Raw genomic sequence first — 27,360 nt, forward strand, 5'->3', positions numbered from 1 at the left:
GAGTATGGAGCAGAACGATCTCGAGCAGACGTCGGAGAATTCGGTGAAAATCGAAGGTGATGCCGTAGCCGACTTGGAGGTCGTAAGAACACCTGTTGATTCCGAAGCTATTGTGATTGAGAACCCTTTGCATCAACCAGGTAATGGAATACTCAGCCAGATTTGCGTTTTCAACCATTTGTGTTTGCATGTTTAATGTATAAAGTGCGTAGCGATGGTGGTCAATGGGTGGCCATACTACTAGTACTTTACGGTGCGATGCCTGATATATGATATGCCATTGACATGACGTTGTTGTTGTGGTTGGTACTGGCATTTATATGATTCCTATTCATAAAGCACAACACTGGTTGTTTAAATAACAGCCTGAGTCTAGAGTGCCTGGAGTTTGCATTATTCTAAATAAGAAAGTTTGAATTTGTTTATGTCGTGTTGTATTTACATAACCAGTTTTCATACATTACATAGATCATGACACGTGTCTTCTAGTACTAACTAACACAATGGTCACGTAAGTCACAACGTACTGACGTCACTTGTGAAATTCCCATGACCTTTGCATTCTAGGTCATAATTATTTCGTATATCACTGGTTTGTAAACTTATATGTTGTCCCATAACTCGTAACTGGTGAAAGTATCGTGAAAGCATGTGACCATCTTTATTGACTGGGCGTACACAGGCTACACGCAATTACTGTAAATACGAACCAACTGAATCCTTTGAGATGAACTGAAGTGAAACCGGTGTACTGTGCACCATGGACAATAGGCGATTCAGTCAAACCGTGACGATGGCTTGAACATTTTGCCACCAGACGTTTGTAGTGGTCGTATTTATTTTAGTTGAATCGTTTCATTTACATGTTAAACATTCAAGGGGGATATACAGTACGGTTAGTGCAACACAGTACAGAGTGGTTACAATACAGCGTTCTTTAATAATAGCAAAGCATTCTAAAAAACGACTGCTGTCACCTGAGAACATGGACCTCTCTCTGTACAAGGAATATCACTTCACCATTGCACTTCTTACAATGCTAAACAAAACACTATATGATTTACTTGTCAGTGATTTAGTTGTTTTTCGTTAAAATAGTACACTGTACTACAGTACAGTATTTAATAATAATTTGTATTTAAACCGTAATGAAATTAGTTTTAGACAAGATAAAATTATAGTAAATAAGCAACAACATAGAAAAAGGTGTAAATTTCAATATCTTGATATAAAAAAATAAATAAAAAGACTGAAGACTGAAATTGTCGTGTTTCTTATAACATAGTTTCACTTAGCAAGTTAGATATCTGATAAGTTTGTAGTCGTCTGTGTTGATATTTGTAATAACGGTATTATTGTATATGATTTGAAGAAAGGAAACTTATCAATAATTCTAATGTATATTGCTGCCCACTTTATACTATAACATTACAAGATGTGATTTGATAAACTTCATCTTCTATTTTTGCTGAATTCAATGTTATGAAAATTCGCTTTTCAATCATCATTGGTCTCTTGTGTCTTGTATACCTATTTTAATTTGGTGCTTATGGAAGCTGAGTATTTTGATTTTTTCTAAAAAGGAATCAGCTGTGATGATAGTCAGGTCTATGTTGTAAATGTATTTAATTCGATGACATTTTTTTCAGATTCTGTTTTCAGATCCCATTTTATGGTTTAAATGTCAGATTTTCAATTTAACTTATTGCTATTTGTATTGATCTTGTCTTATTTTTGGTTTGTTTTGTTTTTGGTATGCAACCATTTCATTTCTTCTTGAGACATTATATGCGTTCTCAATAATGTAAAGATTAGTATAGGCCCAAGTCTGAAATAGAAAGAGAATGTCACAGATATCACGTGATTAAAAACCCCACAATCTTGAATATAATCCTAAATTTATTATCATTGCTAGGGTACAATACATACTATACGTACATATTTATTAAAATCATTATTATTCAACAAATCTCGTGATAAATCTATCAGAGACCTACAGTGATTGATATTGGTGCTTATACAATGAATAGTGATGGCTTCGGTAAAAAAAAGTGTGTCATTTAGTGCTGCTGCCGAAGTTCAAGATCAGAATATTATTTTGCTGAGAACATCGAATAAACCTCAATTAATGACTAGACGCCTGTAAATTGACATTAACTTAAATACTTAAATGCACGATGTCGATGCTACTAACGACACCAAGATTCATAACCATGGGTACATCGGGGTACCGTTATCATCTTTGGTATTCTACACAAACAGAAAAGGGACAACATCCAACGTTAACCTATCAAAAGAATTGTTTCAAAGAAAGTTTGTATCTATTGCAGGTTTGAAAAGACCACACAAGATACGGTTAAGATCGGGGACGGGGAATCAGGACGCCACCAACGATAGGACAAGTGCAACATACGATGGACACGTCGTTCAGTTTCCCAAACACAAGTCAAGTAAAAAAGATGTTGAACTCGTAAGTGGGTAATGAATGAATGAATGAATACATTTTTTTCATCAAAGATTAAACAATGTAGTCTAAAGTATCTATAATCTAAAGTGTCGATACTAAACAGCAAATCCGACAGCAAAATAGTCATAGACGGCCACCAGTTAAAGATAAGATAGATAAGATAACTTTATTGACATTATTCTTTCTATAGAAGATGAACACAGTCAAGTAAAATAAAATAAAAAAAAAGTAAAGAGGATCAAAAAAAAAATTGAAATAACAGATTAATTAAAAGGCAATTACAAGGTAGTACAGAATCAGGTGTTTTATTAATACATACCTGTTTGCATTATAAACACACCAAGCTTAATGTGGCAGTTTGTCATAATGTATATCAATTTATCGGGATGATCCATTGAAGTAAAATTAGGATTATCCCCATGTAAGTCTGTAAAAAGTATCTGTCTCATTTTATTGTGCTGTGGGCAGTCCATAATGTAATGGTACTCATCCTCAACTGAGTTATTGTCACATCTTGTGCAGATTCTGTGTTCCAGTTTTGTTTTTAAAATGAAGTGGTCTAGTTTACCTATTTAGGCACCAAGGTCAACCATTAAGATGGTGACGTAATGATATAAACAACAGTATCAACAAAACAAGGATGTCTTTCAACAAGTTCAAAGATATTTTGAACTTTAGTAGGATTGCATTAAAAACCAAACTAAAACTTTTGAAATCGCTTGTACCAGTTCTATTTTATGGGTGCGAGACACAGACTCGACAGAGAGAGAAAGGAAGTTATTGGCTTATATTTTATGTGCCAGCAGATGTGTGTTATCAGATCGTTGAAGTCATACAAGCCCGAACGATTTCGTGATCAGAAAAAAAAAACGAATCTTGTAAATATAAATAAATAAAAAATAAATAAATAAACGATAAAACATCAACAAAGATCTTATTTCAGATCATGCAGCATACACTTCTTGGAGCGCCACCAAAGTTACAAGTTCACAATTACGCCCTCTATAATTTCACCTTGTGAAAGCGACGTAATGACCAGGTTTTGTTTTGTCTACTAACTTATTTATTAGCTTCATCACAGTCGTGCGTATTTTTAAGTCAATTTCACTATCGATTGCCCAGCTGATACTATAAGACGGACAGAATTCATGATGAAATACACGCGACTGAAGTTCGTTCACGGGTACTTGCATTTCTTTTAGTAACCACGTTGTATTCTTGTTTGTTTCATCATATATTTTTTTCAGACCAAATGGGTGAAACATTTACATGACCTTGTAAATGACCGGAATGTAGAACAGTTAGAACAAGCACTCCAATGTAAACCAACTTTTAACAAAGGTAGGAGAGTCTATTCACCGTGTTATTGAGTTGTCATGTCTCAATCACTCAGAGTTATCACAGGCAGGGTCGAAAACTGCAAAGTATGTTTTTCTTCACTTTGTTTTAGAGTATATTTATTTTTCAGTAACTAAACTTGACATTAACAAGAAATATTATATATTTAACTTAAAATATTAATTTATTTTTTGTGTCAGATATAAGCACTGACGTTGACGACGAGGACAAGACCCTCCTGCAAAGAGCCATATTGAATGGAAGTCTGAAAGCAGTACAGATACTGGTGCAATATAAAGCAGACGTCAATGCTCCTCTAACAAATACTAGAGATAAATTGCTACATGAAGCTGTTAAAACAGGACACAGAGAACTGATATTGGTAAGTTATGATGTTATGCAGTCCTAATGCCCAGACAGAGAACTCATATTGGTAAGTTGTCATGTTATGCAGTCATAATGCCCAGACAGAGAACTTATATTGGTCAGTTGTCATGTTATGCAGTCATAATGCCCAGACAGAGAACTTATATTGGTAAGTTGTCATGTTATGCAGTCATAATGCCCAGACAGAGAACTCATATTGGTCAGTTGTGATGGTATACAGTCATAATGCCCAGACACAGAACTTATATTGGTCAGTTGTCATGTTATGCAGTCATAATGCCCAGACAGAGAACTTATATTGGTAAGTTGTCATGTTATGCAGTCATAATGCCCAGACAGAGAACTTATATTGGTCAGTTGTGATGGTATACAGTCATAATGCCCAGACACAGAACTCATATTGGTAAGTTATGATGTTATGCAGTCATAATGCCCAGACAGAGAACTCATATTGGTCAGTTGTCATGTTATGCAGTCATAATGCCCAGACAGAAAACTTATATTGGTCAGTTGTGATGTTATGTAGTCATAATGCCCAGACAGAGAACTTATATTGGTCAGTTGTGATGGTATACAGTCATAATGCCCAGACAGAGAACTTATATTGGTCAGTTGTGATGTTATGTAGTCATAATGCCCGGACAGACAACTTATATTGGTAAGTTGTAATGTTATGCAGTCATAATGACCAGACAGAGAACTCATATTGGTCAGTTGTGATGTTATGCAGTCATAATGCCCAGACACAGAACTTATATTGGTAAGTTGTGATGTTATGCAGTCATAATGCCCGGACAGAGAACTCATATTGGTAAGTTGTGATTTTATGCAGTCATAATGACCAGACACAGAACTCATATTGGTAAGTTGTCATGTTATGCAGTCATAATGACCAGACACAGAACTCATATTGGTAAGTTGTCATGTTATGCAGTCATAATGACCAGACAGAGAACTCATATTGGTAAGTTGTCATGTTATGCAGTCATAATGACCAGACACAGAACTCATATTGGTAAGTTGTGATTTTATGCAGTCATAATGACCAGACACAGAACTCATATTGGTAAGTTGTGATGTTATGCAGTCATAATGCCCGGACAGAGAACTCATATTGGTAAGTTGTGATTTTATGCAGTCATAATGACCAGACACAGAACTCATATTGGTAAGTTGTGATGTTATGCAGTCATAATGACCAGACAGAGAACTCATATTGGTAAGTTGTCATGTTATGCAGTCATAATGACCAGACACAGAACTCATATTGGTAAGTTGTGATTTTATGCAGTCATAATGACCAGACACAGAACTCATATTGGTAAGTTGTGATTTTATGCAGTCATAATGACCAGATAGAGAACTCATATTGGTAAGTTGTCATGTTATACAGTCATAATGACCAGACAGAGAACTTATATTGGTAAGTTGTGATTTTATGCAGTCATAATGACCAGACAGAGAACTCATATTGGTAAGTTGTCATGTTATACAGTCATAATGACCAGACAGAGAACTCATATTGGTAAGTTGTGATTTTATGCAGTCATAATGACCAGACACAGAACTCATATTGGTAAGTTGTGATTTTATGCAGTCATAATGACCACAGAACTCATATTGGTAAGTTGTCATGTTATACAGTCATAATGACCAGACAGAGAACTCATATTGGTAAGTTGTGATTTTATGCAGTCATAATGACCAGACACAGAACTCATATTGGTAAGTTGTGATTTTATGCAGTCATAATGACCAGACAGAGAACTCATATTGGTAAGTTGTCATGTTATGCAGTCATAATGACCAGACAGAGAACTCATATTGGTCAGTTCTCATGTTATGCAGTCATAATGCCCAGACACAGAACTCATATTGGTAAGTTGTGATGTTATACAGTCATAATGACCAGACAGAGAACTCATATTGGTAAGTTGTGATTTTATGCAGTCATAATGACCACAGAACTCATATTGGTAAGTTGTCATGTTATACAGTCATAATGACCAGACATAGAACTCATATTGGTAAGTTGTGATTTTATGCAGTCATAATGACCACAGAACTCATATTGGTAAGTTGTCATGTTATACAGTCATAATGACCAGACAGAGAACTCATATTGGTAAGTTGTGATGTTATGCAGTCATAATGACCAGACACAGAACTTATATTGGTAAGTTGTCATGTTATGCAGTCATAATGACCAGACAGAGAACTCATATTGGTAAGTTGTCATGTTATGCAGTCATAATGACCAGACAGAGAACTCATATTGGTAAGTTGTCATGTTATGCAGTCATAATGACCAGACAGAGAACTCATATTGGTAAGTTGTGATTTTATGCAGTCATAATGACCAGACACAGAACTTATATTGGTAAGTTGTCATGTTATACAGTCATAATGACCAGACAGAGAACTCATATTGGTAAGTTCTCATGTTATGTAGTCATAATGACCAGACAGAGAACTCATATTGGTAAGTTGTCATGTTATGCAGTCATAATGCCCAGACAGAGAACTTATATTGATCAGTTGTCATGTTATGCAGTCATAATGCCCAGACAGAGAACTTATATTGATAAGTTGTCATGTTATGCAGTCATAATGCCCAGACAGAGAACTTATATTGGTAAGTTGTCATGTTATACAGTCATAATGACCAGACAGAGAACTCATATTGGTAAGTTGTGATGTTATGCAGTCATAATGACCAGACACAGAACTTATATTGGTAAGTTGTCATGTTATGCAGTCATAATGACCAGACAGAGGACTCATATTGGTAAGTTGTGATGTTATGCAGTCATAATGCCCAGACAGAGAACTCATATTGGTCAGTTGTCATGTTATGCAGTCATAATGCCCAGACAGAGAACTTATATTGGTCAGTTGTGATGGTATACAGTCATAATGCCCAGACACAGAACTCATATTGGTAAGTTATGATGTTATGCAGTCATAATGCCCAGACAGAGAACTCATATTGGTCAGTTGTCATGTTATGCAGTCATAATGCCCAGACAGAGAACGTATATTGGTCAGTTGTGATGTTATGTAGTCATAATGCCCAGACAGAGAACTTATATTGGTCAGTTGTGATGGTATACAGTCATAATGCCCAGACAGAGAACTTATATTGGTCAGTTGTGATGTTATGTAGTCATAATGCCCGGACAGACAACTTATATTGGTAAGTTGTAATGTTATGCAGTCATAATGACCAGACAGAGAACTCATATTGGTCAGTTGTGATGTTATGCAGTCATAATGCCCAGACACAGAACTTATATTGGTAAGTTGTGATGTTATGCAGTCATAATGCCCGGACAGAGAACTCATATTGGTAAGTTGTGATGTTATGCAGTCATAATGACCAGACAGAGAACTCATATTGGTAAGTTGTGATTTTATGCAGTCATAATGACCAGACAGAGAACTCATATTGGTAAGTTGTGATTTTATGCAGTCATAATGACCAGAGACAGAACTCATATTGGTAAGTTGTGATTTTATGCAGTCATAATGACCAGACACAGAACTCATATTGGTAAGTTGTGATGTTATGCAGTCATAATGACCAGACAGAGAACTCATATTGGTAAGTTGTCATGTTATGCAGTCACTATGACCAGACAGAGAACTCATATTGGTAAGTTGTCATGTTAGGCAGTCATAATGACCAGATACAGAACTCATATTGGTAAGTTGTCATGTTAGGCAGTCATAATGACCAGACAGAGAACTCATATTGGTAAGTTGTCATGTTAGGCAGTCATAATGACCAGACAGAGAACTCATATTGGTAAGTTGTCATGTTATGCAGTCATAATGACCAGACAGAGAACTCATATTGGTCAGTTGTGATGTTATGTAGTCATAATGCCCAGACAGAGAACTTATATTGGTCAGTTGTGATGGTATACAGTCATAATGCCCAGACAGAGAACTTATATTGGTCAGTTCTCATGTTATGCAGTCATAATGACCAGACAGAGAACTCATATTGGTAAGTTGTGATGTTATGCAGTCATAATGACCAGACACAGAGAACTCATATTGGTAAGTTGTGATGTTATGCAGTCATAATGACCAGACAGCGAACTCATATTGGTAAGTTGTCATGTTATGCAGTCATAATGCCCAGACAGAGAACTCATATTGGTAAGTTGTGATGTTATGCAGTCATAATGACCAGACAGAGAACTCATATTGGTAAGTTGTGATGTTAAGCAGTCATAATGACCAGACAGAGAACTCATATTGGTAAGTTGTCATGTTATGCAGTCATAATGACCGGACAGAGAACTCATATTGGTAAGTTGTGATGTTATGCAGTCATAATGACCAGATACAGAACTCATATTGGTAAGTTGTCATGTTATGCAGTCATAATGACCGGACAGAGAACTCATATTGGTAAGTTGTGATGTTAAGCAGTCATAATGACCAGATACAGAACTCATATTGGTAAGTTGTCATGTTATGCAGTCATAATGACCACACAGAGAACTCATATTGGTAAGTTGTCATGTTATGCAGTCATAATGACCAGACAGAGAACTCATATTGGTAAGTTATGATGTTATACAGTCATAATGCCCAGACAGAGAACTCATATTGGTAAGTTGTGATTTTATGCAGTCATAATGCCCAGACAGAGAACTTATATTGGTAAGTTGTCATGTTATACAGTCATAATGACCAGACAGAGAACTCATATTGGTAAGTTCTCATGTTATGCAGTCATAATGACCAGACAGAGAACTTATATTGGTAAGTTATGATGTTATGCAGTCATAATGACCAGACAGAGAACTCATATTGGTCAGTTGTCATGTTATGCAGTCATAATGACCAGACAGAGAACTCGTATTGGTAAGTTGTCATGTTATGCAGTCATAATGACCAGACACAGAACTCATATTGGTAAGTTGTGATGTTATGCAGTCATAATGACCAGACAGAGAACTCGTATTGGTAAGTTGTCATGTTATGCAGTCATAATGACCAGACAGAGAACTCGTATTGGTAAGTTGTCATGTTATGCAGTCATAATGACCAGACAGAGAACTCGTATTGGTAAGTTGTCATGTTATGCAGTCATAATGACCAGACACAGAACTCATATTGGTAAGTTGTGATGTTATGCAGTCATAATGACCAGACACAGAACTCGTATTGGTAAGTTGTCATGTTATGCAGTCATAATGACCAGACAGAGAACTCATATTGGTAAGTTGTCATGTTATGCAGTCATAATGCTCAGACAGAGAACTCGTATTGGTAAGTTGTCATGTTATGCAGTCATAATGACCAGACAGAGAACTCGTATTGGTAAGTTGTCATGTTATGCAGTCATAATGACCAGACAGAGAACTCATATTGGTAAGTTATGATGTTATGCAGTCATAATGACCAGACAGAGAACTCATATTGGTAAGTTGTCATGTTATGCAGTCATAATGCCCAGATAGAGAACTCGTATTGGTAAGTTGTCATGTTATGCAGTCATAATGACCAGACACAGAACTCATATTGGTAAGTTGTCATGTTAGGCAGTCATAATGACCAGACAGAGAACTTGTATTGGTAAGTTGTCATGTTATGCAGTCACTATGACCAGACACAGAACTCATATTGGTCAGTTGTCATGGTATGTAGTCATAATGCTCAGGCAGAGAACTGAAATATGTTATTTTCAAGAATACTATATCTTTATTGTATTCATAGTGTTGTTGGATGTACAGTAATAAAACACAGTCATGTTTGTTTTGTTTCAGTTTATTCTTGAACAGCAAGGTGTTGAAATCAACCTAAAAGGAGATGAGGATAAGACTCCATTATACCTGGCCATCACTATGGCAACTGACATGGAAATTATTGACAAAATGGTAAAAATATTACTATATTCAATAGTAATAACTCAAGGTACCATAACATTTAATTGATAATATTTTAAACAGAGAGGTCAGAGCTACTCGCCATTTATGCCCTTTATGTATATAAAAATATGTAATATTTTTGTGACTCTGATGATTTTCTCTGATCGGTTTAGGTGGAGCAGGGTGGTGATGTCAATACAGTGGATGTATGTGGGAGAACTGCTTTGATGTCTGCTGTAGGAAAATGTCCGCCAGATTTCCTACATGAATTCTTGTAAGTAAACTTAATTGATTGACATTTTGACGTCTGACCTTATCATCACATGATATTCGATTTTGGATAACTGTAAATTAAATATATTAGAGCACTGTGGTCATCATTTCTCAGACATGTTTTCAGCAAGTTTTATATTTGCACTATGCTAAATAGTAGTCATTTTTTAAGCATTATTAGATGAAACCACCGGATTAATTTTGTCTCTCAGGTTTATCTGAATACAGTATTATTCTAAATGATATGAATTAAATTTAAAAAAAAAGCTAGTATTCTTTTTCTGGTATTTATTGGTATTAAATATTTTAATTGTGCATGTTTAAATTTTATTTAATCAATGTATTACACATGTGCTGTATATGTCATTTTGTGGGTCACTCCTTTAAACCCATATCCCGGTAACATAAATAAAGGTACAACTATGATGCAAGTCTGAAAAGCCATTGATTTGGTTATTAATATCTGGATTATTACAGAAAACGTTTCCCTGACATTAAAGTGAATGAGATGGATGATTTTGGACACACTGCACTCTTGATTGCGGCAGCTGCAGGGCATAAAAGAAAAGTAGAAATATTATTGAAATTTGGAGCTGATATGAAAATCACTGATCATGAAAATAGAACAGTTCTTCATAGAGCTGTTGCCAATAAAGAAACATTGAGCTGCTTACTCAAGGTTAGTTATATTTGTACAATCATAAGTTTAAGTTCTCAAAAACTATAAAAAGTTTCTGTGTAATACTTAAGCAATAACCCCCGCCGAAGGCGGGTATACCACGAGATATTGCACAATTCACGACATATATGCACGAGCCACAGGCGAGTGCATATATGGAGTGAATTGTGCAATATCAAGTGGTATACCCAACTTCGGCGGGGGTTATTGCTATTATATTATACCAGTATATTGACAATTCGATAAAACTAGTAAAAAAAGAGTTTACTTTCATCTACTAAAAGATCATGATTATGGCCCTTGAACATGAATATTTATAAGAATAGTATGTAGTTGTACGCTGAATGCATACACAAATTACATGCGCAACACAGTTCAAATTGAATACAAACTAATTTTTATTCCACATGAAAAAGAAACATATCCACGTTGAATAGAACAGCGTAAACACACAAATTAGCATAACAAAGGATGACCTTTCTGACCTTTTACTGACGCACAACGCGATTTGAAATACAGGGTCGTGTACAGTTTGGATCATTTAAACAACGGATTTTCCACGTTTTAATTCCGGTTTTTGTACAATTTGGACTGTAATTTGCCCATTGAAAGTACAGTTGTGAAATAAACCGGTTTTGTGACTCATCATACTACTTGTAACTGTGGATATTTTACGTTCAGCGGTACTTGGTTCGACCGAAATTTGAGACGCGGCGGGACGCGGGGTATCATGTACGGCGACCGGCACAGCGACCTCAGTTCCAACATCTGACCTGGATACCTTTGGTATAACCAAAGTTTTGTGACAGTATGACTGACAAGTTTTGTCGTTGTTCTGGGGTAAGTTTGATGGTGTAAGATCGGATTTCGCATCGTTTTTGTGACACGTACATGATATGCCTTGGCTCAACTCCGGCCGAAAGACTTTGCCCGCCGTCGCTCTAATACAGTGGTTGGTGTACACTCGGCACAAATCTGTAGCTTTCGAAATTACCTTCATCATCTCCTGTAATTTATTTACCCATAGTGGAGAATTACAATACCATATATCGTCGTCGAATCCTGCGTTGTCCTGTGTTTTTTGAAACAGATGGCAATTACCCGAGTGCACTGCCGCTACCGGACACCGGTTGTTATTGGTGGCATACATTTTTGCCTGTGACTCATAGTTTTTTGCATTTTTATGTCATTAAATCCCTCAATTATATCTTGTACTTAAAGATCATGTTTTCTTTGTTGGAAGTTCGCAATCCACCTCAAAGTAACAACACTGAGAACATAGCGTTCTGACGTTCGTGTAGGCACCTCACAGTGTTGAGGGACAGTGGTTTAGGTTTGTGTGGCGAACGACAATCACCCAACGACCGACGCTCACAACTTGGATCCCACCATTAACAAAAAGCAATATTATAGTTATATAACTTTTCAGATGTTTTTAATTCAGTATTTTTTTCAATATTCTTCCAAAATTCAACCACTATATTTCCCTAAAAATCAAATACTACCGGTTTTATGTATTTCTGTATTAAACCTGTAGTCAATTCATGTTCCAGGGCCACTTGGTTTTATAGCTGTGCATTATCAGCCAATATACCATGCATTGCATATGCAAATTTTGTGTTTGGACCAATCAAATCAATGGATTAACACCATCAATATACTGGTATAATATAATTATACATATTATTTATTATTAGCAAGAGGAGTCTCTTTGTATGATTGATGTATCTGATAATCATGGATGGACGGCATTACATCATGCTGTACAAAGACACCCACAGGTATGTCTCATTTCTCTCGACAATAATAATTAAAATAGAAAAATTTTTGCTGTTTGACTGAGTTTAAATAAAATATTGTATCAAGGTAACAGTGATTGCATTTTCCACAATGTAGCTTCAATTTGATTTGAAAAATGGACAAATACTTTTAAAAGATTATCTTGTCAAAAGTTTCAAACCTCAAAAATCAATTAATGAGAAAGCTTTTTCTAGCAGCCACTTCTTAAATTCTCATATTTAATTAACTTCAATTTATTTATGTGAACTTAAATCTATCATTGACAAATTGAACACAAAATCATATGTGTATATTTTGTTTGATGAACACATAAATAAATGTTATCTGTTTATCTGTTATAAATTTACTAATAATGTTCTCATATTTGAAATATATGTAGAGTGCTTCTTTGCTCTTGATGAGAAAATTCAAACCAGATATGAGGAATAAAAGGGGAGAAACAACACTACATATCGCTGCACGGTGAGATTAAAACATTTATTTATTTATTCTAGGAAACTTTGTGAATATAATAAATGAAACTATCGATTTTTTTATTTTCGGACATTATGAAACAAACATCATTTAGCAATGTTACCAATTGTGATTATATAATAAATGTATACTTCTTTTCAGAAAGCTGTAAATGTCTTTTTTTTATATAAAATAAACATGAAAACTTCATAAATTTCAAATGATTATTGAAAAGAACTTGACTAATTACAATGCCTTAGTGGATCAATAACACCAAAACAGAATTCTGGAGTGATGATGATTCATTACAACAATTTTGTTTTGAATTTACTTGATGACAGGCATTTTTATGCAAGTCAGCCATATTCGAGGGAAAGATGCAGAGGCTCATGGGTAATAGAGCCAATGAAAAATTTGGATATGTACGTTAGTGTTTTCTGGTTGAAATTTTTTAACAATTTCTATACACAGCTTTTTGAAAAGCATGCTATGATGTGTATTTCATAATTTCTTGTTTTCAGAAGTGGATATGCAAATGTGGTCAAACAACTTCTAGATTATGATAAAACTGGAGAACTTATCAATTGTACTGACCTAAAGAACAGAACGGCCCTTCACTTAGCGGCTTATCATAACCATACAGAAGTGGTTTCTTTTTTATTTGAAAAAAATGCTCGTTTCATAAGGTACTTATTTAGTTTAAACATCCTGTAAATTCACTTACGTTTTATTGTATGATATGTGGTGTAATTTTGTTGGTATTATATTTCTTGTTTTTTTTAGCTGATATTTTTGTAATACAAACATTTATTGATTGTCAGCATGAAAATATAAAAAAGCGCCAGAAGGTGTATAGTGCCTAAATAGTGCCCTCTTATATATTTTCAGTTGTACTTTTGTTTTTAATAGTGTGATGTTGTCATATTTTAGTAACACTGTACACTAAATGATACAACTGGTTGTTTTAACAGTGATGTTGATGGGTGTTACCCAGTCCATGTGGCAGCTAGGAATGGATCAATAGAGACACTTAAGTTACTACTTAAAAAAAGGCTATCCTTCCTCAATCGAAGAGATACTAAAAATAAGGTTGGTTACTTGACTAGAATAGATAACCTTCCCTGACATGTCCCACTTTTCAGCATTTATACGAATGTATGTTTATTTCTACTAGAACACTCTGCTACACCATGCTGCACATAATGGTCATTCAAGAGTTGTCAAGCTGTTACTATTTCTCGGCGCAGATATCAAGGAAAACAAAGACCAAAAAAATTGTCTTGATATTTCCATTGAACGAGGACATGAAGATGTTGCTATGGAAATAGCATCAAGTACACAGTAAGCTATAAATAATATTTAGTTTTGAGTGAGAAATTTCTGGAGCTATGCACACTTGTATATACTGAAGACTTCGATAGAGGCACATTCTACAAATTTTTTGCTAAGAGTGGTATTTGAACTCCAATCGTTTGTGCATCCATGCGTACATGTATTTGTCTATATACATTATGTATCTTGTAGCTGTATGCATCAATGATTCCTAATTCAATTCAATATGGCTGACTAGTGGACATTTTAGCTGTACACATCAGTGATTCCTAATTCAATTCAATATGGCTGACTAGTGGACATTTTAGCTGTGCACATCAGTGATTCCTAATTCAATTCAATATGGCTGACTAGTGGACATTTTAGCTATACACATCAGTGATTCCTAATTCAAATCAATATGGCTGACTAGTGGACATTTTAGCTGTACACATCAGTGATTCCTAATTCAATTCAATATGGCTGACTAGTGGACATTTTAGCTGTGCACATCAGTGATTCCTAATTCAATTCAATATGGCTGACTAGTGGACATTTTAGCTATACACATCAGTGATTCCTAATTCAATTCAATATGGCTGACTAGTGGACATTTTAGCTGTACACATCAGTGATTCCTAATTCAATTCAATATGGCTGACTAGTGGACATTTTAGCTGTGCACATCAGTGATTCCTAATTCAATTCAATATGGCTGACTAGTGGACATTTTAGCTATACACATCAGTGATTCCTAATTCAATTCAATATGGCTGACTAGTGGACATTTTAGCTATACACATCAGTGATTCCTAATTCAATTCAATATGGCTGACTAGTGGACATTTTAGCTGTGCACATCAGTGATTCCTAATTCAATTCAATATGGCTGACTAGTGGACATTTTAGCTATACACATCAGTGATTCCTAATTCAATTCAATATGGCTGACTAGTGGACATTTTAGCTGTGCACATCAGTGATTCCTAATTCAATTCAATATGGCTGACTAGTGGACATTTTAGCTGTGCACATCAGTGATTCCTAATTCAATTCAATATGGCTGACTAGTGGACATTTTAGCTATACACATCAATGATTCCTAACTCAATTCAATATGGCTGACTAGTGGACATTTTAGCTGTACACATCAGTGATTCCTAATTCAATTCAATATGGCTGACTAGTGGACATTTTAGCTATACACATCAGTGATTCCTAATTCAATTCAATATGGCTGACAAGTGGACATTTTAGCTATACACATCAGTGATTCCTAATTCAATTCAATATGGCTGACTAGTGGACATTTTAGCTGTGCACATCAGTGATTCCTAATTCAATTCAATATGGCTGACTAGTGGACATTTTAGCTGTGCACATCAGTGGTTCCTAATTCAATTCAATATGTCTGACTAGTGGACATTTTAGCTATACACATCAGTGATTCCTAATTCAATTCAATATGGCTGACTGGTGGACATTTTAGCTATACACATCAGTGATTCCTAATTCAATTCAATATGGCTGACTAGTGGACATTTTAGCTATACACATCAGAGATTCCTAATTCAATCCAATATGGCTGACTAGTGGACATTTTAGCTATACACATCAGTGATTCCTAATTCAATTCAATATGGCTGACTGGTGGACATTTTAGCTATACACATCAGTGACTCCTAATTCAATTCAATATGGCTGACTAGTGGACATTTTAGCTGTACACATCAGTGATTCCTAATTCAATTCGATATGGCTGATTAGTGGACATTTTAGCTATACACATCAGTGATTCCTAATTCAATTCAATATGGCTGACTAGTGGGCATTTTAGCTGTACACATCAATGATTCCTAATTAAATTCATTATGGCTGACTGGTGGACATTTTAGCTATACACATCAGTGATTCCTAATTCAATTCAATATGGCTGACTAGTGGACATTTTAGCTATACACATCAGTGATTCCTAATTCAATTCAATATGGCTGACTAGTGGACATTTTAGCTGTACACATCAGTGATTCCTAATTCAATTCAATATGGCTGACTAGTGGACATTTTAGCTATACACATCAGAGATTCCTAATTCAATCCAATATGGCTGACTAGTGGACATTTTAGCTATACACATCAGTGATTCCTAATTCAATTCAATATGGCTGACTGGTGGACATTTTAGCTATACACATCAGTGATTCCTAATTCAATTCAATATGGCTGACTAGTGGACATTTTAGCTGTACACATCAGTGATTCCTAATTCAATTCGATATGGCTGATTAGTGGACATTTTAGCTATACACATCAGTGATTCCTAATTCAATTCAATATGGCTGACTAGTGGGCATTTTAGCTGTACACATCAATGATTCCTAATTAAATTCATTATGGCTGACTGGTGGACATTTTAGCTATACACATCAGTGATTCCTAATTCAATTCAATATGGCTGACTAGTGGACATTTTAGCTATACACATCAGTGATTCCTAATTCAATTCAATATGGCTGACTAGTGGACATTTTAGCTGTACACATCAGTGATTCCTAATTCAATTCAATATGGCTGACTAGTGGACATTTTAGCTGTGCACATCAGTGATTCCTAATTCAATTCAATATGGCTGACTAGTGGACATTTTAGCTATACACATCAGTGATTCCTAATTCAATTCAATATGGCTGACTAGTGGACATTTTAGCTATACACATCAGTGATTTCTAATTCAATTCAATATGGCTGACTAGTGGACATTTTACCTATACACATCAGTGATTCCTAATTAAATTCAATATGGCTGACTAGTGGACATTTTAGCTGTACACATCAGTGATTCCCAATTCAATTCAATATGGCTGACTAGTGGACATTTTAGCTGTACACATCAGTGATTCCTAATTCAATTCAATATGGCTGACTAGTGGACATTTTAGCTGTACACATCAGTGATTCCTAATTCAATTCAATATGGCTGACTAGTGGACATTTTAGCTATACACATCAGTGATTCCTAATTCAATTCAATATGGCTGACTAGTGGACATTTTAGCTATACACATCAGTGATTCCTAATTCAATCTAATAAAGCTGACTGGTGGACATTTTAGCTGTACACATCAGTGATTCCTAATTCAATTCAATATGGCTGACTAGTGGACATTTTAGCTGTACACATCAGTGATTCCTAATTCAATTCAATATGGCTGACTAGTGAACATTTTAGCTATACACATCAGTGATTCCTAACTCAATTCAATATGGCTGACTAGTGGACATTTTAGCTGTGCACATCAGTGATTCCTAATTCAATTCAATATGGCTGACTGGTGGACATTTTAGCTATACACATCAGTGATTCCTAATTCAATTCAATATGGCTGACTAGTGAACATTTTAGCTATACACATCAGTGATTCCTAATTCAATTCAATATGGCTGATTGGTGAACATTTTAGCTATACACATCAGTGATTCCTAATTCAATTCAATATGGCTGATTGGTGGACATTTTAGCTATACACATCAGTGATTCCTAATTCAATTCAATATGGCTGACTCTCAAACCAGACTCTACATGCTTTCTTTGATGGATTTCAAACATGTGTTTTACGTAAATTCATGGTCATATATTTGTTTGTGAAATATTTGTAAATGATGTGTGATACAGTGTAGATAGATGGCAATCAGAATGAACTATAAGTAATTGTTACATATTCACTGTAATTATATTAACTCCAGGTGGGATAAATGTTTGAGAAAGAAATCCAAGCCACAGCTAGTTGAATTGATTAATAAATGGCCAAATGTTGCAAAGGTAAAATGATTAATATTTCTATACTGCATATAATTTTAGTTTGTACTTGACATACCCTTGATTTATGAGGTTATTGAATTATGATAATTATGTAAAACAGTTTGTTAATTTGATATATCTATAGAACCATATTGATCGTTTGAACTCCAAAACAAACTTCTCTACTTATACATATTTTCTAGTTTCTATTACCAATGAGAAATTATGTCCATTTGGTTCAATATTATCAAAGAAAATTATAGAAAAATGCATCAAAAAATTGAAATAAAATGTTGACAGGAAATAATTATATGGCACTCAAAATAAACATATCACGTCAATGTGGGTTCTAGAGGTATAGATTCTTTATTTAATACAAACAACAAAGTTACAGAGAGGTAACAATTACATGCATGATTGATCTTGTTCTCAAAATGACACTTGAGATTACATCTGTGTTAGAGTCTCAGAGTCTATGAAGGAGGGTTGGTGTAAAACCAGTCGTTTGTTTACTGAGTTTTTCACAATTAGCCTTTGTCTTGCGATATAAGAAAGAGAGTGCATAACAAAGATCAAAGGTAGACAGCATAATGATAATTCAAACTTAAACTATGTTACTTTGCTGATTTTTAGGAGTTTTTGTGAATCCCAAGAAAGTTTATTTATTTATTTTATTGTCAGTTACAGTTATAAAAATGTCTGTCACTAGAACTTGTTTACTCATTTGTTTGTTTGAATTGAATATCTTCATGAATAATTAACTACTTGATGTAAAGCTTAGTGGAGATGGAGACATCTTACAAATGTATTTTCTAAATTACCCAAAACATAATTATGTATATTTGAATGGTGACAAAAGTTCATTTTTACACTCAATGAGTTATAGTAAGTGAGTGAATTGTTATGTAATCTGGATTTATTCATTATTTCAGAAGTACTTGGATAGGATGAAAAAAGCTGAGGACACCATTCATAATTTAAAGGTAATGACAATTCAACGAAGATTTTGCAGCAGATTTTGATGATTTAGTTCTGTGATCGGTAATATCTAATTGCAAACTTCCATACTATTATATACTAGAATGCAAGTTTTGTTTTCATAATTTATGAAATGTTTGTACAATATTCAAAACTCCCCAGATTAGCTAAAAGTCTTACATCAGTGACACTTCACACAAAAATCAACTTTGGCATTCAAAGGTTTAAAAGTCAAAGGTTAAGGCAGCATACTATTGCAATAAATGATATTGTTTGTTTGTTTGTTTGTTAGAAAAGAGATACCAATTCATTGTGTCTTATAAAAATGAAATCATTTTCTTAAATTATGGGTATGATGTCACACTTTACCCATAATCCTTTGCTAGAGTATGAAGTTAAATGTTTGAATATCAAGAAAATGAAAAGTGATATAAAAATACTGTAAATTGCATTCTCTATAAGGCAGCATAAAGGTGTTTGCCCAGACTCATACACAACTGTAGCTTTTATATTTTGCATATCAAGTGTGATCAGTTTACAATTAGCATAAATATACAATGAATTAAAAGTTTTGGGAAAGAAATGGGTCACAGTTCTACACTAGAGACCATATGAGCTAGGTCAAACGGTCTATTTGCATATCAATATGCATGCGCATAATGGCTTCCGGTAGAGTGCACAAAAGGTCTATTCTACTTCCTAATAACATGTTGTCTTATATAGGCATATGATCCAAGTTATTGTTTTCTTCATAGGTTGTGGTCTATGATTTTGCATACATGACCAATAGAATAAATATTAAAGGCACACAGTCACCATTACAGGTGAGAAGTTTCCGCTTACTGGTAGTTAAGGGTATTGGTTTTAGAATAAATATCCCAGGAAATTATGCTCTGAAAAGTGGAAAATAATTGCTGTTGACAATAAATATATTCAGTAAATATATTCGACCTCAAAATATTGATTTATTCCTGTTGACCTCCTTTGCTTGATATTTCAGGCTGTATACAAAAGTAGGGAATGCTTAAACCATGATGTCATCTGCAAATACTTGCTATCGTGCTGGTAAGTACACAAAACTACCCACAATGCACCATCCCATCAGTAAATACTTGCTGTCATGCTGGTAAGTGCACAAAACTACCCACAATGCACCATGCCATCAGTAAATACTTGCTGTCATGCTGGTAAGTACACAATACTACCCACAATGCACCATCCCATCAGTAAATACTTGCTGTCATGCTGGTAAGTACACAAAACTACCCACAATGCCCCATGCCATCAGTAAATACTTGTCATGCTCGTAAGTGTACCAAATTACCCACAATGCACCATAGTAAATCCACTGTAACACATCAAAATCAACTTATCTGCACTGCATCAATCTCAACCAAAATTACCCATAATGCAACTGAATTTTCTTACTTTCCTATAATGCATCAGTCTTCCTCATACACTCATCTTGAAGTTTTCCACATCAGAATAACAACAAAATATTTCCATATCTTGGTTCTTTAGGTATAAATTTGGTGCCAAGTTATATTTCACTGGACTCTTTTGTTACATTGTGTATGTGGTGTTGATGACAGCTGTGATTTGGTTAGAAATGTTAAATAACCCGATATCTCTTCGAAATCAGACAACGGATTCCCAGTTGCAGTACAATGTAAGATATTATAACTAATATTAAACCGCATTATTCACAAATTTTATTGATTATCATAAGTCATGCAAATTTGTTTGTCATCCATAATTTTTGTGTAGTTTACTACTTGTGAATGCCCTGAATTTATTATTAAAATGAAAACATACTAGTCTAAATTTTAAGGTAGATGAGTTGCAAATACATACTGCATGTGAAAAATCATTTAGCCTAAATATTTGTTTTAGCTCTGCTGTCGAGCGGAGCTTATCATATGAGTGATTGTTCGTCATCGTCCGTGTCAATGTTTTACTTTTTTGACTTCTTCTTGAAAACTACAAGCCTGAATGCTTTGATACTTGGTGTATATGTACCTTGGGTAGACCTCTCTCAGATTTGTTCATTTCACGATGATATCTTCAATTATCTAATTTTAATGAATTCTTTTTTCATTTTTGGTGAAAAGTGATATTTTCGAATTCCAATTGCTTTGATACTATACATATTGTTCATTTTCTAATATCTTCAGTTCTTTAATTGAAATGTGCATTGCTAACAGCGAAGCTATCTCAGCCAACAGGCTTTTTGTTGAAAGTATATTATACTTTACTGGCCATTCATTTACCCAACATTAGAAAGATAAATGCATTTCTTTGCATGAGTGCACAATGCTCTTTTTCAGGCTGTAATATTTGTGACTCTCTTCTACCGATACTCGATATATCAAGAACTGCTTGTTGAATGTTTTATGACAATAAATTTTAGCTTAGTACATGTCCTGGGATAGAACACAGCCCTGTTTGAAATCTGTGCATATTAATTTCTTGTCAACTTTTCTATTGTTATAAAGTGCATGCAAACTTCTAATGATTTTAAATGACCACGCAGTTATTATATTAATTATTATATAACTTACAATATTATGGAAATATTTTCTTTATTTATAGCTAGAAATATCAATTTTGGAAAAAGTTCTTGGTGGTATTGTTTTATTTATTGCCGTGTTCGACATGATTTCTGTTGTCTACTCTATAGTCATACAGGTAAGTTACTTTGTGATGTCAAAGTTCATGAATTAAGAGCAGACTGAACGTACAAAACTAGTTGGCATCAGAGTAAACCCCAAATTAACAATATCCTAAACAAATCAAGATTTACCTAAATATTTTCACAACCAGACTTCTTCGCCCACATTTTTTCTGCACTTTTTTCCTATATTCTTAAATATATCTGGTAATGATTCCTGATTTTGGAGCCAACAGACATAATTTGGCTATTCTTGTCCCAATCTTCTGAAGGAAAGTGCAGGCTATAAACGGGACTATTTTGTGAAGAAAAAAGGAAACTGGTGGTGAAAAGGTTAATAGATGAAACGTAGTATATTTCTAATTCCCTTTTCAGAGAATGGACAGTGTAAACCTCCGCCTTTTAATGGAAACACTTCAAGATATTACCACCATACTTTTCATCATTTCCATGTACGTAGATATAGTAAGATCATCATTTCAGATTTCCATGGCAACCAGTGCCATTTTAACCTCATGGCTGGTTCTTGTGTTGCAAGTACAGAGGTGAGTTATGTGATGTTATAGTGACACTCCTTGTGACATGCCTAGTGTCTCTGTATCTGTAACCCATATTCTTTTCCAATGTATGACATTAATTTTATTGTCCTCAGATTTCTCATTTTCATGATTAATATTAAATGATAAGATGGAAGGAAAAACATTTCAGTGTAGTAAATCCTAATGAGTAAATAAAGAGGAATTAACAATATATTCTGTGAATATTGATTAGAAATTCAACCCTTGTACTAAAATTGAGGGTTCAAGAAGCAGAATATGGGATTAATGCATACTCTGTTATCTCAAGTGATCAGAATATAGACTACACTTAAATTATATTGTAAATGATAAGATGGAATGGAATAATATACTATTACACTTATATTTTGCAGGTTACCAGTGTTTGGTTTATACGCAGTCATGGGAAAATGTTATTTAAAAACTTTATTGAAAATGAGTCCAGCATTAGTATTTCCTGTCATTGGATTTGGGATTGCTTTCTATATTCTTTTGTCCAGTCAAGTAAGTAACTCTTAATTGCCTTGCAATGCAGTAGATTTAAATTGCAGTTGTTAATTACTTCTGCTATACTGGCATCATAATGGACATTTTCTATCTTTATCTCGTTACGTGATATGATCTGCTCTGTAGTAATATTGTAAATATTTGTTGAAAGCAACAAATGCTGAAAAAACTTTATAATATATATATTCTTGAGGCTATTCATTTATATTTGGCAATATGTTAATATTTGAAATAAGATTTGTTAACAAGAAGAAATGTTGGAACAAATGAGCACATGAGGGCACTATAACACTATGGTGGTGGCACTATACTACTATCCAGTTTGAATGACAAAGAATATGTTCAGAAAAGTGCTGACTGTCCTTAATTCTTCTTGTTCACTTTGAGACATTTACTGTAATTTTATTATCCAGGATGAATTTTCTTCATTGCCTCGTTCTGTGCTGACTGTGGCTGTCATGATGCTTGGTGAAATTAATTATTATGGTAATTTTGTGGAAGACAATAGCTCTATTGTTTCAGTCATGGTGGTCATTGTTCTTATTGTTTTCCTTATTTTGGTGGTTATCATCGGCAATCTGGTAGTAAGTATCATGTTTACTATAAAATTTATTGGTGTAATAGTGACAGGAAATACAGCAGTAAAGGTTATAAAATAGAGAAAAAAATTCAAATAAGAAATTGAGATGCAAACTTTACTTAATGCACTGTGTCAACCAAAGACACCTAATAGATCAGCTAATAATAGTCAACCTAATAGTCAACTTGAAATATCTAAACCATTGGTGCTCATTATACATGTACCGGTACTATTTTTTCTGTATTTGGCTTGTACAGAAATTTATTGGATGTACATTCCAATACGACATTCTTGGAAGTTTTTTCTTAGAAATTGACTTGTATTGTTAGTTATTACAGTATATTTACCTCAAGAGAGCACAATCTATTTAGTTTGTCAAGCAAACTTCAGCCATCGTGTGGGGCTAAGCTTTTTTCTGACAGCCTCTCACTAAGAGTTTTATGTGTTATTTCCCATAACTGCACTGAGCATCACAATTTTCTATGGTTTCCATTGCATGAGCAATTTCATCGAAATCATGATTATATTTAAACAAAATAATGTTCAAAATCACGGTTATTGCCATTTTAAATATTTTTTGCTTGAACTTTAGATGAGACAAAATTGCAAGATAATTCTATAGATTAAAGCAATACACTGATAACTTAACAGTTGAACTAATCTATTAAAACTATAAATAATCCAAGTCAAAACATCATAAAAACACTGCTGTGCTGTGGCAGCAACACTGATTGATTGTTTCTTTTTGCAAGATTGCATTAGCTGTTAACGATGTGCTTTCAACTCAGCGAGACCATTATCAACAACTTATTCTGCTCCAGGTATGTATCATTTTAGAAATAATCAATAATCAACCTATCTTTTTCAATTTATTTTCTTTCGAACAAAGTTAGTGATGTCTTCATTATTGGTCCATCTGTTACTATCACCTTGACTGCACTGAAATGAATCAGAATGTAGTATTTTTCAAGATATTGCTGTAAATGTAGCTTGCAAAAATTAAATAAGAAATATTTACACGTAAGAAATATTTGAGGAACAAGTATTCTTGTTACGTCATTATGATGACTTTATTGATCTACACCTAAGCTAGGATTTCCATGCAAAATGTTTAGATATATTATTGCATTGTTTCAGGACTTTTATATTCTCATTTGCTATGGAAAAATAGATTGTGCATTGTTAGTTTGTATCCATCCATCCATTAATGGGCTAGGTTGTAATAGTTTAGCTATGTTTTCTATATATCTACATGTAGATATCATGCACACTAAGTACCCCAAACAATGAACCTAGATAGTGAAATAATAAGACATTTTTCTCTGTTTATTATATTCAGTTACCATGGGGATACCCATGACTAATAATAAATATCTTTGATGTTTGTTTGTTTGTGTGATATTTCCTCTTAGATCAAGTTACAATTACAACTAGAACACAGTTTAATGTATGTTATGATACAACCACTGTCGCGTTGGCTTTGGAGATGTTCACATGGAAGACTAGAAGATGAGTCAACAATATACGTAGACCAGAAACCGGATACAAAATCAGTTTCATGGTTTCAGTGGGTAAGAATTAACGCAATATTCTGGCAAAAATGTAATTATATTTATTTATATTTATTTTTCAATATATTCTTTTCTTACTGGATATGATATAGAAGAAAAGCATCGTGTACATACTTTTGGTCATGGTGTGCTTGAGAGATTAGATTATGGACATTGTAAATTTTGTTATGTTACAGAAGATGTTGTAAATTTGTTCAATCCCTAGTTACCTCCTAACTTTAGAGACTCATCTTTACCAATGCTGATATAAAGTCCCTTTGTTTACCCAGGGTCCTGTCTATCATGTACACTATTTGTTAGTAATTAATAATATTGATTAATTATAAAATAAGGGTTTTATAATTACCACCTGCTGTCCTGGCCAATGATAATATAACATAACATAACACAATCCATTATGCCAGATACAAATGTAGACTGCATGTAGTGTGACTATAAAAAAAACCTTGTGTGTGCGTGTACAGTAATAAATGATCTGCATCTTTTTGTTGCAGTGTTTTAAAGGGAGGCCCATGTCAATTGGACTAGAAAATGAAATGAAAGATGAAATCACAAAATTGAAAGAAGAATTGCAGACACAAAGATTGCAGTAAGTTTTAATGTTGATAGTCATGGCAACAACATTAGTGCAAAATTTAATTTCATATCAACATGTCACATAGGAGACCCATATCAAATATGAGAACGACGACTGATAAGCTAAGATATAATCGTAGTTCTTATTGATATTTAATATAACCAAATGATTTGGCAGTGTAATTTCTAAATAGATTTTGAAATCATAGAAAACACATAGAACACACACATAACAGCTCTTTCATGATATATTGCCTCAAATAGGAATCTTAAAATGCAGACAATTCTTGGACATTCCCCAATGAAATAGACCTCTGTGGCTATCGATTAACCAAAGTCTCTTGCTGTCACTCAAGCTACACTATATGAATGAAATAAAGATAAAATGTTATTTCCAACAAGAACTGATTCCATTAGTTTTCATTTTTCCCAAGTTGGAATATAACTTCTTCCGTGCACTTAAGTCAATTTTTATTGCCGCTAATAACACAAACCCAAGAAATAGAAATATCTAAAATACTATGCCCTCTAGACCCAAAGTGTAATGAACAAAATAAATATATAATTATGTTTGTTCTAGAGACAACTGCAAATAAATCAAGAATACCATAAATATCTAATCCATTATTTTTCAAATTCACTGATAAAATTGGGATTTCATTCTATAACAATATATAACAGAATAACTATCATCTTTCTGATTTGTTTTCAATTTCAGATTTACTGAAATGCTAGCTCTTCTTCGGAGGTTATCAACTCATCAACCTTCAACTCCTACGTTCAAATTATCAGATTGGCCACCACCAACCAAAAACATGTCATCAGCATGACCTTAACACCACCAACCTGTAGCTCATCTGATTGGCCACCACCAACCAAAAACATGTCATCAGCATGACCTTAGCACCACCAACCAAAAACATGTCATCAGCATGACCTGAGCACCACCAACCAAAAACATATCATCAGCATGACCTTAACACCACCAACCTGTAGCTCATCTGATTGGCCACCACCAACCAAAAACATGTCATCAGCATGACCTGAGCACCACCAACCAAAAACATATCATCAGCATGACCTTAACACCACCAACCTGTAGCTCATCTGATTGGCCACCACCAACCAAAAACATGTCATCAGCATGACCTGAGCACCACCAACCAAAAACATATCATCAGCATGACCTTAACACCACCAACCTGTAACTCATCTGATTGATGTCATCAGCATGACCTTAGCATCACCAACCTGTAACTCATCTGATTGGCCACCACCAACCAAAAACATGTCATCAGCATGACCTTAACACCACCAACATGTAACTCATCTGATTGGCCACCACCAATCAAAAACATGTCATCAGCATGACCTTAACACCACCAACCTGTAACTCATCTGATTGGCCACCACCAACCAAAAACATGTCATCAGCATGACCTAAGCACCACCAACCTAAAACATGTCATCAGCATGACCTGAGCACCACCAACCTGTAACTCATCTGATTGGCCACCACCAACCA

At 34.4% G+C, this 27,360-nt stretch overlaps 1 protein-coding gene across 1 annotated transcript; it reads left to right on the forward strand.

The window, feature by feature from the left end:
- LOC102801064 (transient receptor potential cation channel subfamily A member 1-like) lies at positions 1-27,016 on the forward strand. The gene is made up of 25 exons (XM_085506783.1): positions 1-140; positions 2,331-2,470; positions 3,715-3,808; positions 4,006-4,187; positions 9,979-10,089; positions 10,254-10,354; positions 10,831-11,032; positions 12,730-12,813; positions 13,212-13,294; positions 13,807-13,971; positions 14,257-14,374; positions 14,460-14,626; positions 18,341-18,416; positions 19,328-19,378; positions 20,129-20,197; positions 20,374-20,438; positions 20,895-21,042; positions 21,966-22,061; positions 22,420-22,589; positions 22,976-23,105; positions 23,522-23,692; positions 24,441-24,509; positions 25,101-25,259; positions 25,754-25,848; positions 26,554-27,016. The coding sequence occupies exons 1-25, from the start codon at positions 5-7 to the stop codon at positions 26,663-26,665; spliced, it is 2,994 nt and encodes a 997-aa protein (XP_085362909.1). The 5' UTR covers positions 1-4; the 3' UTR covers positions 26,666-27,016.
- The last annotated feature ends 344 nt before the right edge of the window (positions 27,017-27,360 follow it).

This window comes from Saccoglossus kowalevskii, chromosome 13, assembly GCF_978046115.1.
Source record: "Saccoglossus kowalevskii chromosome 13, keSacKowa6.1, whole genome shotgun sequence".
Taxonomy (NCBI): domain Eukaryota; kingdom Metazoa; phylum Hemichordata; class Enteropneusta; family Harrimaniidae; genus Saccoglossus; species Saccoglossus kowalevskii.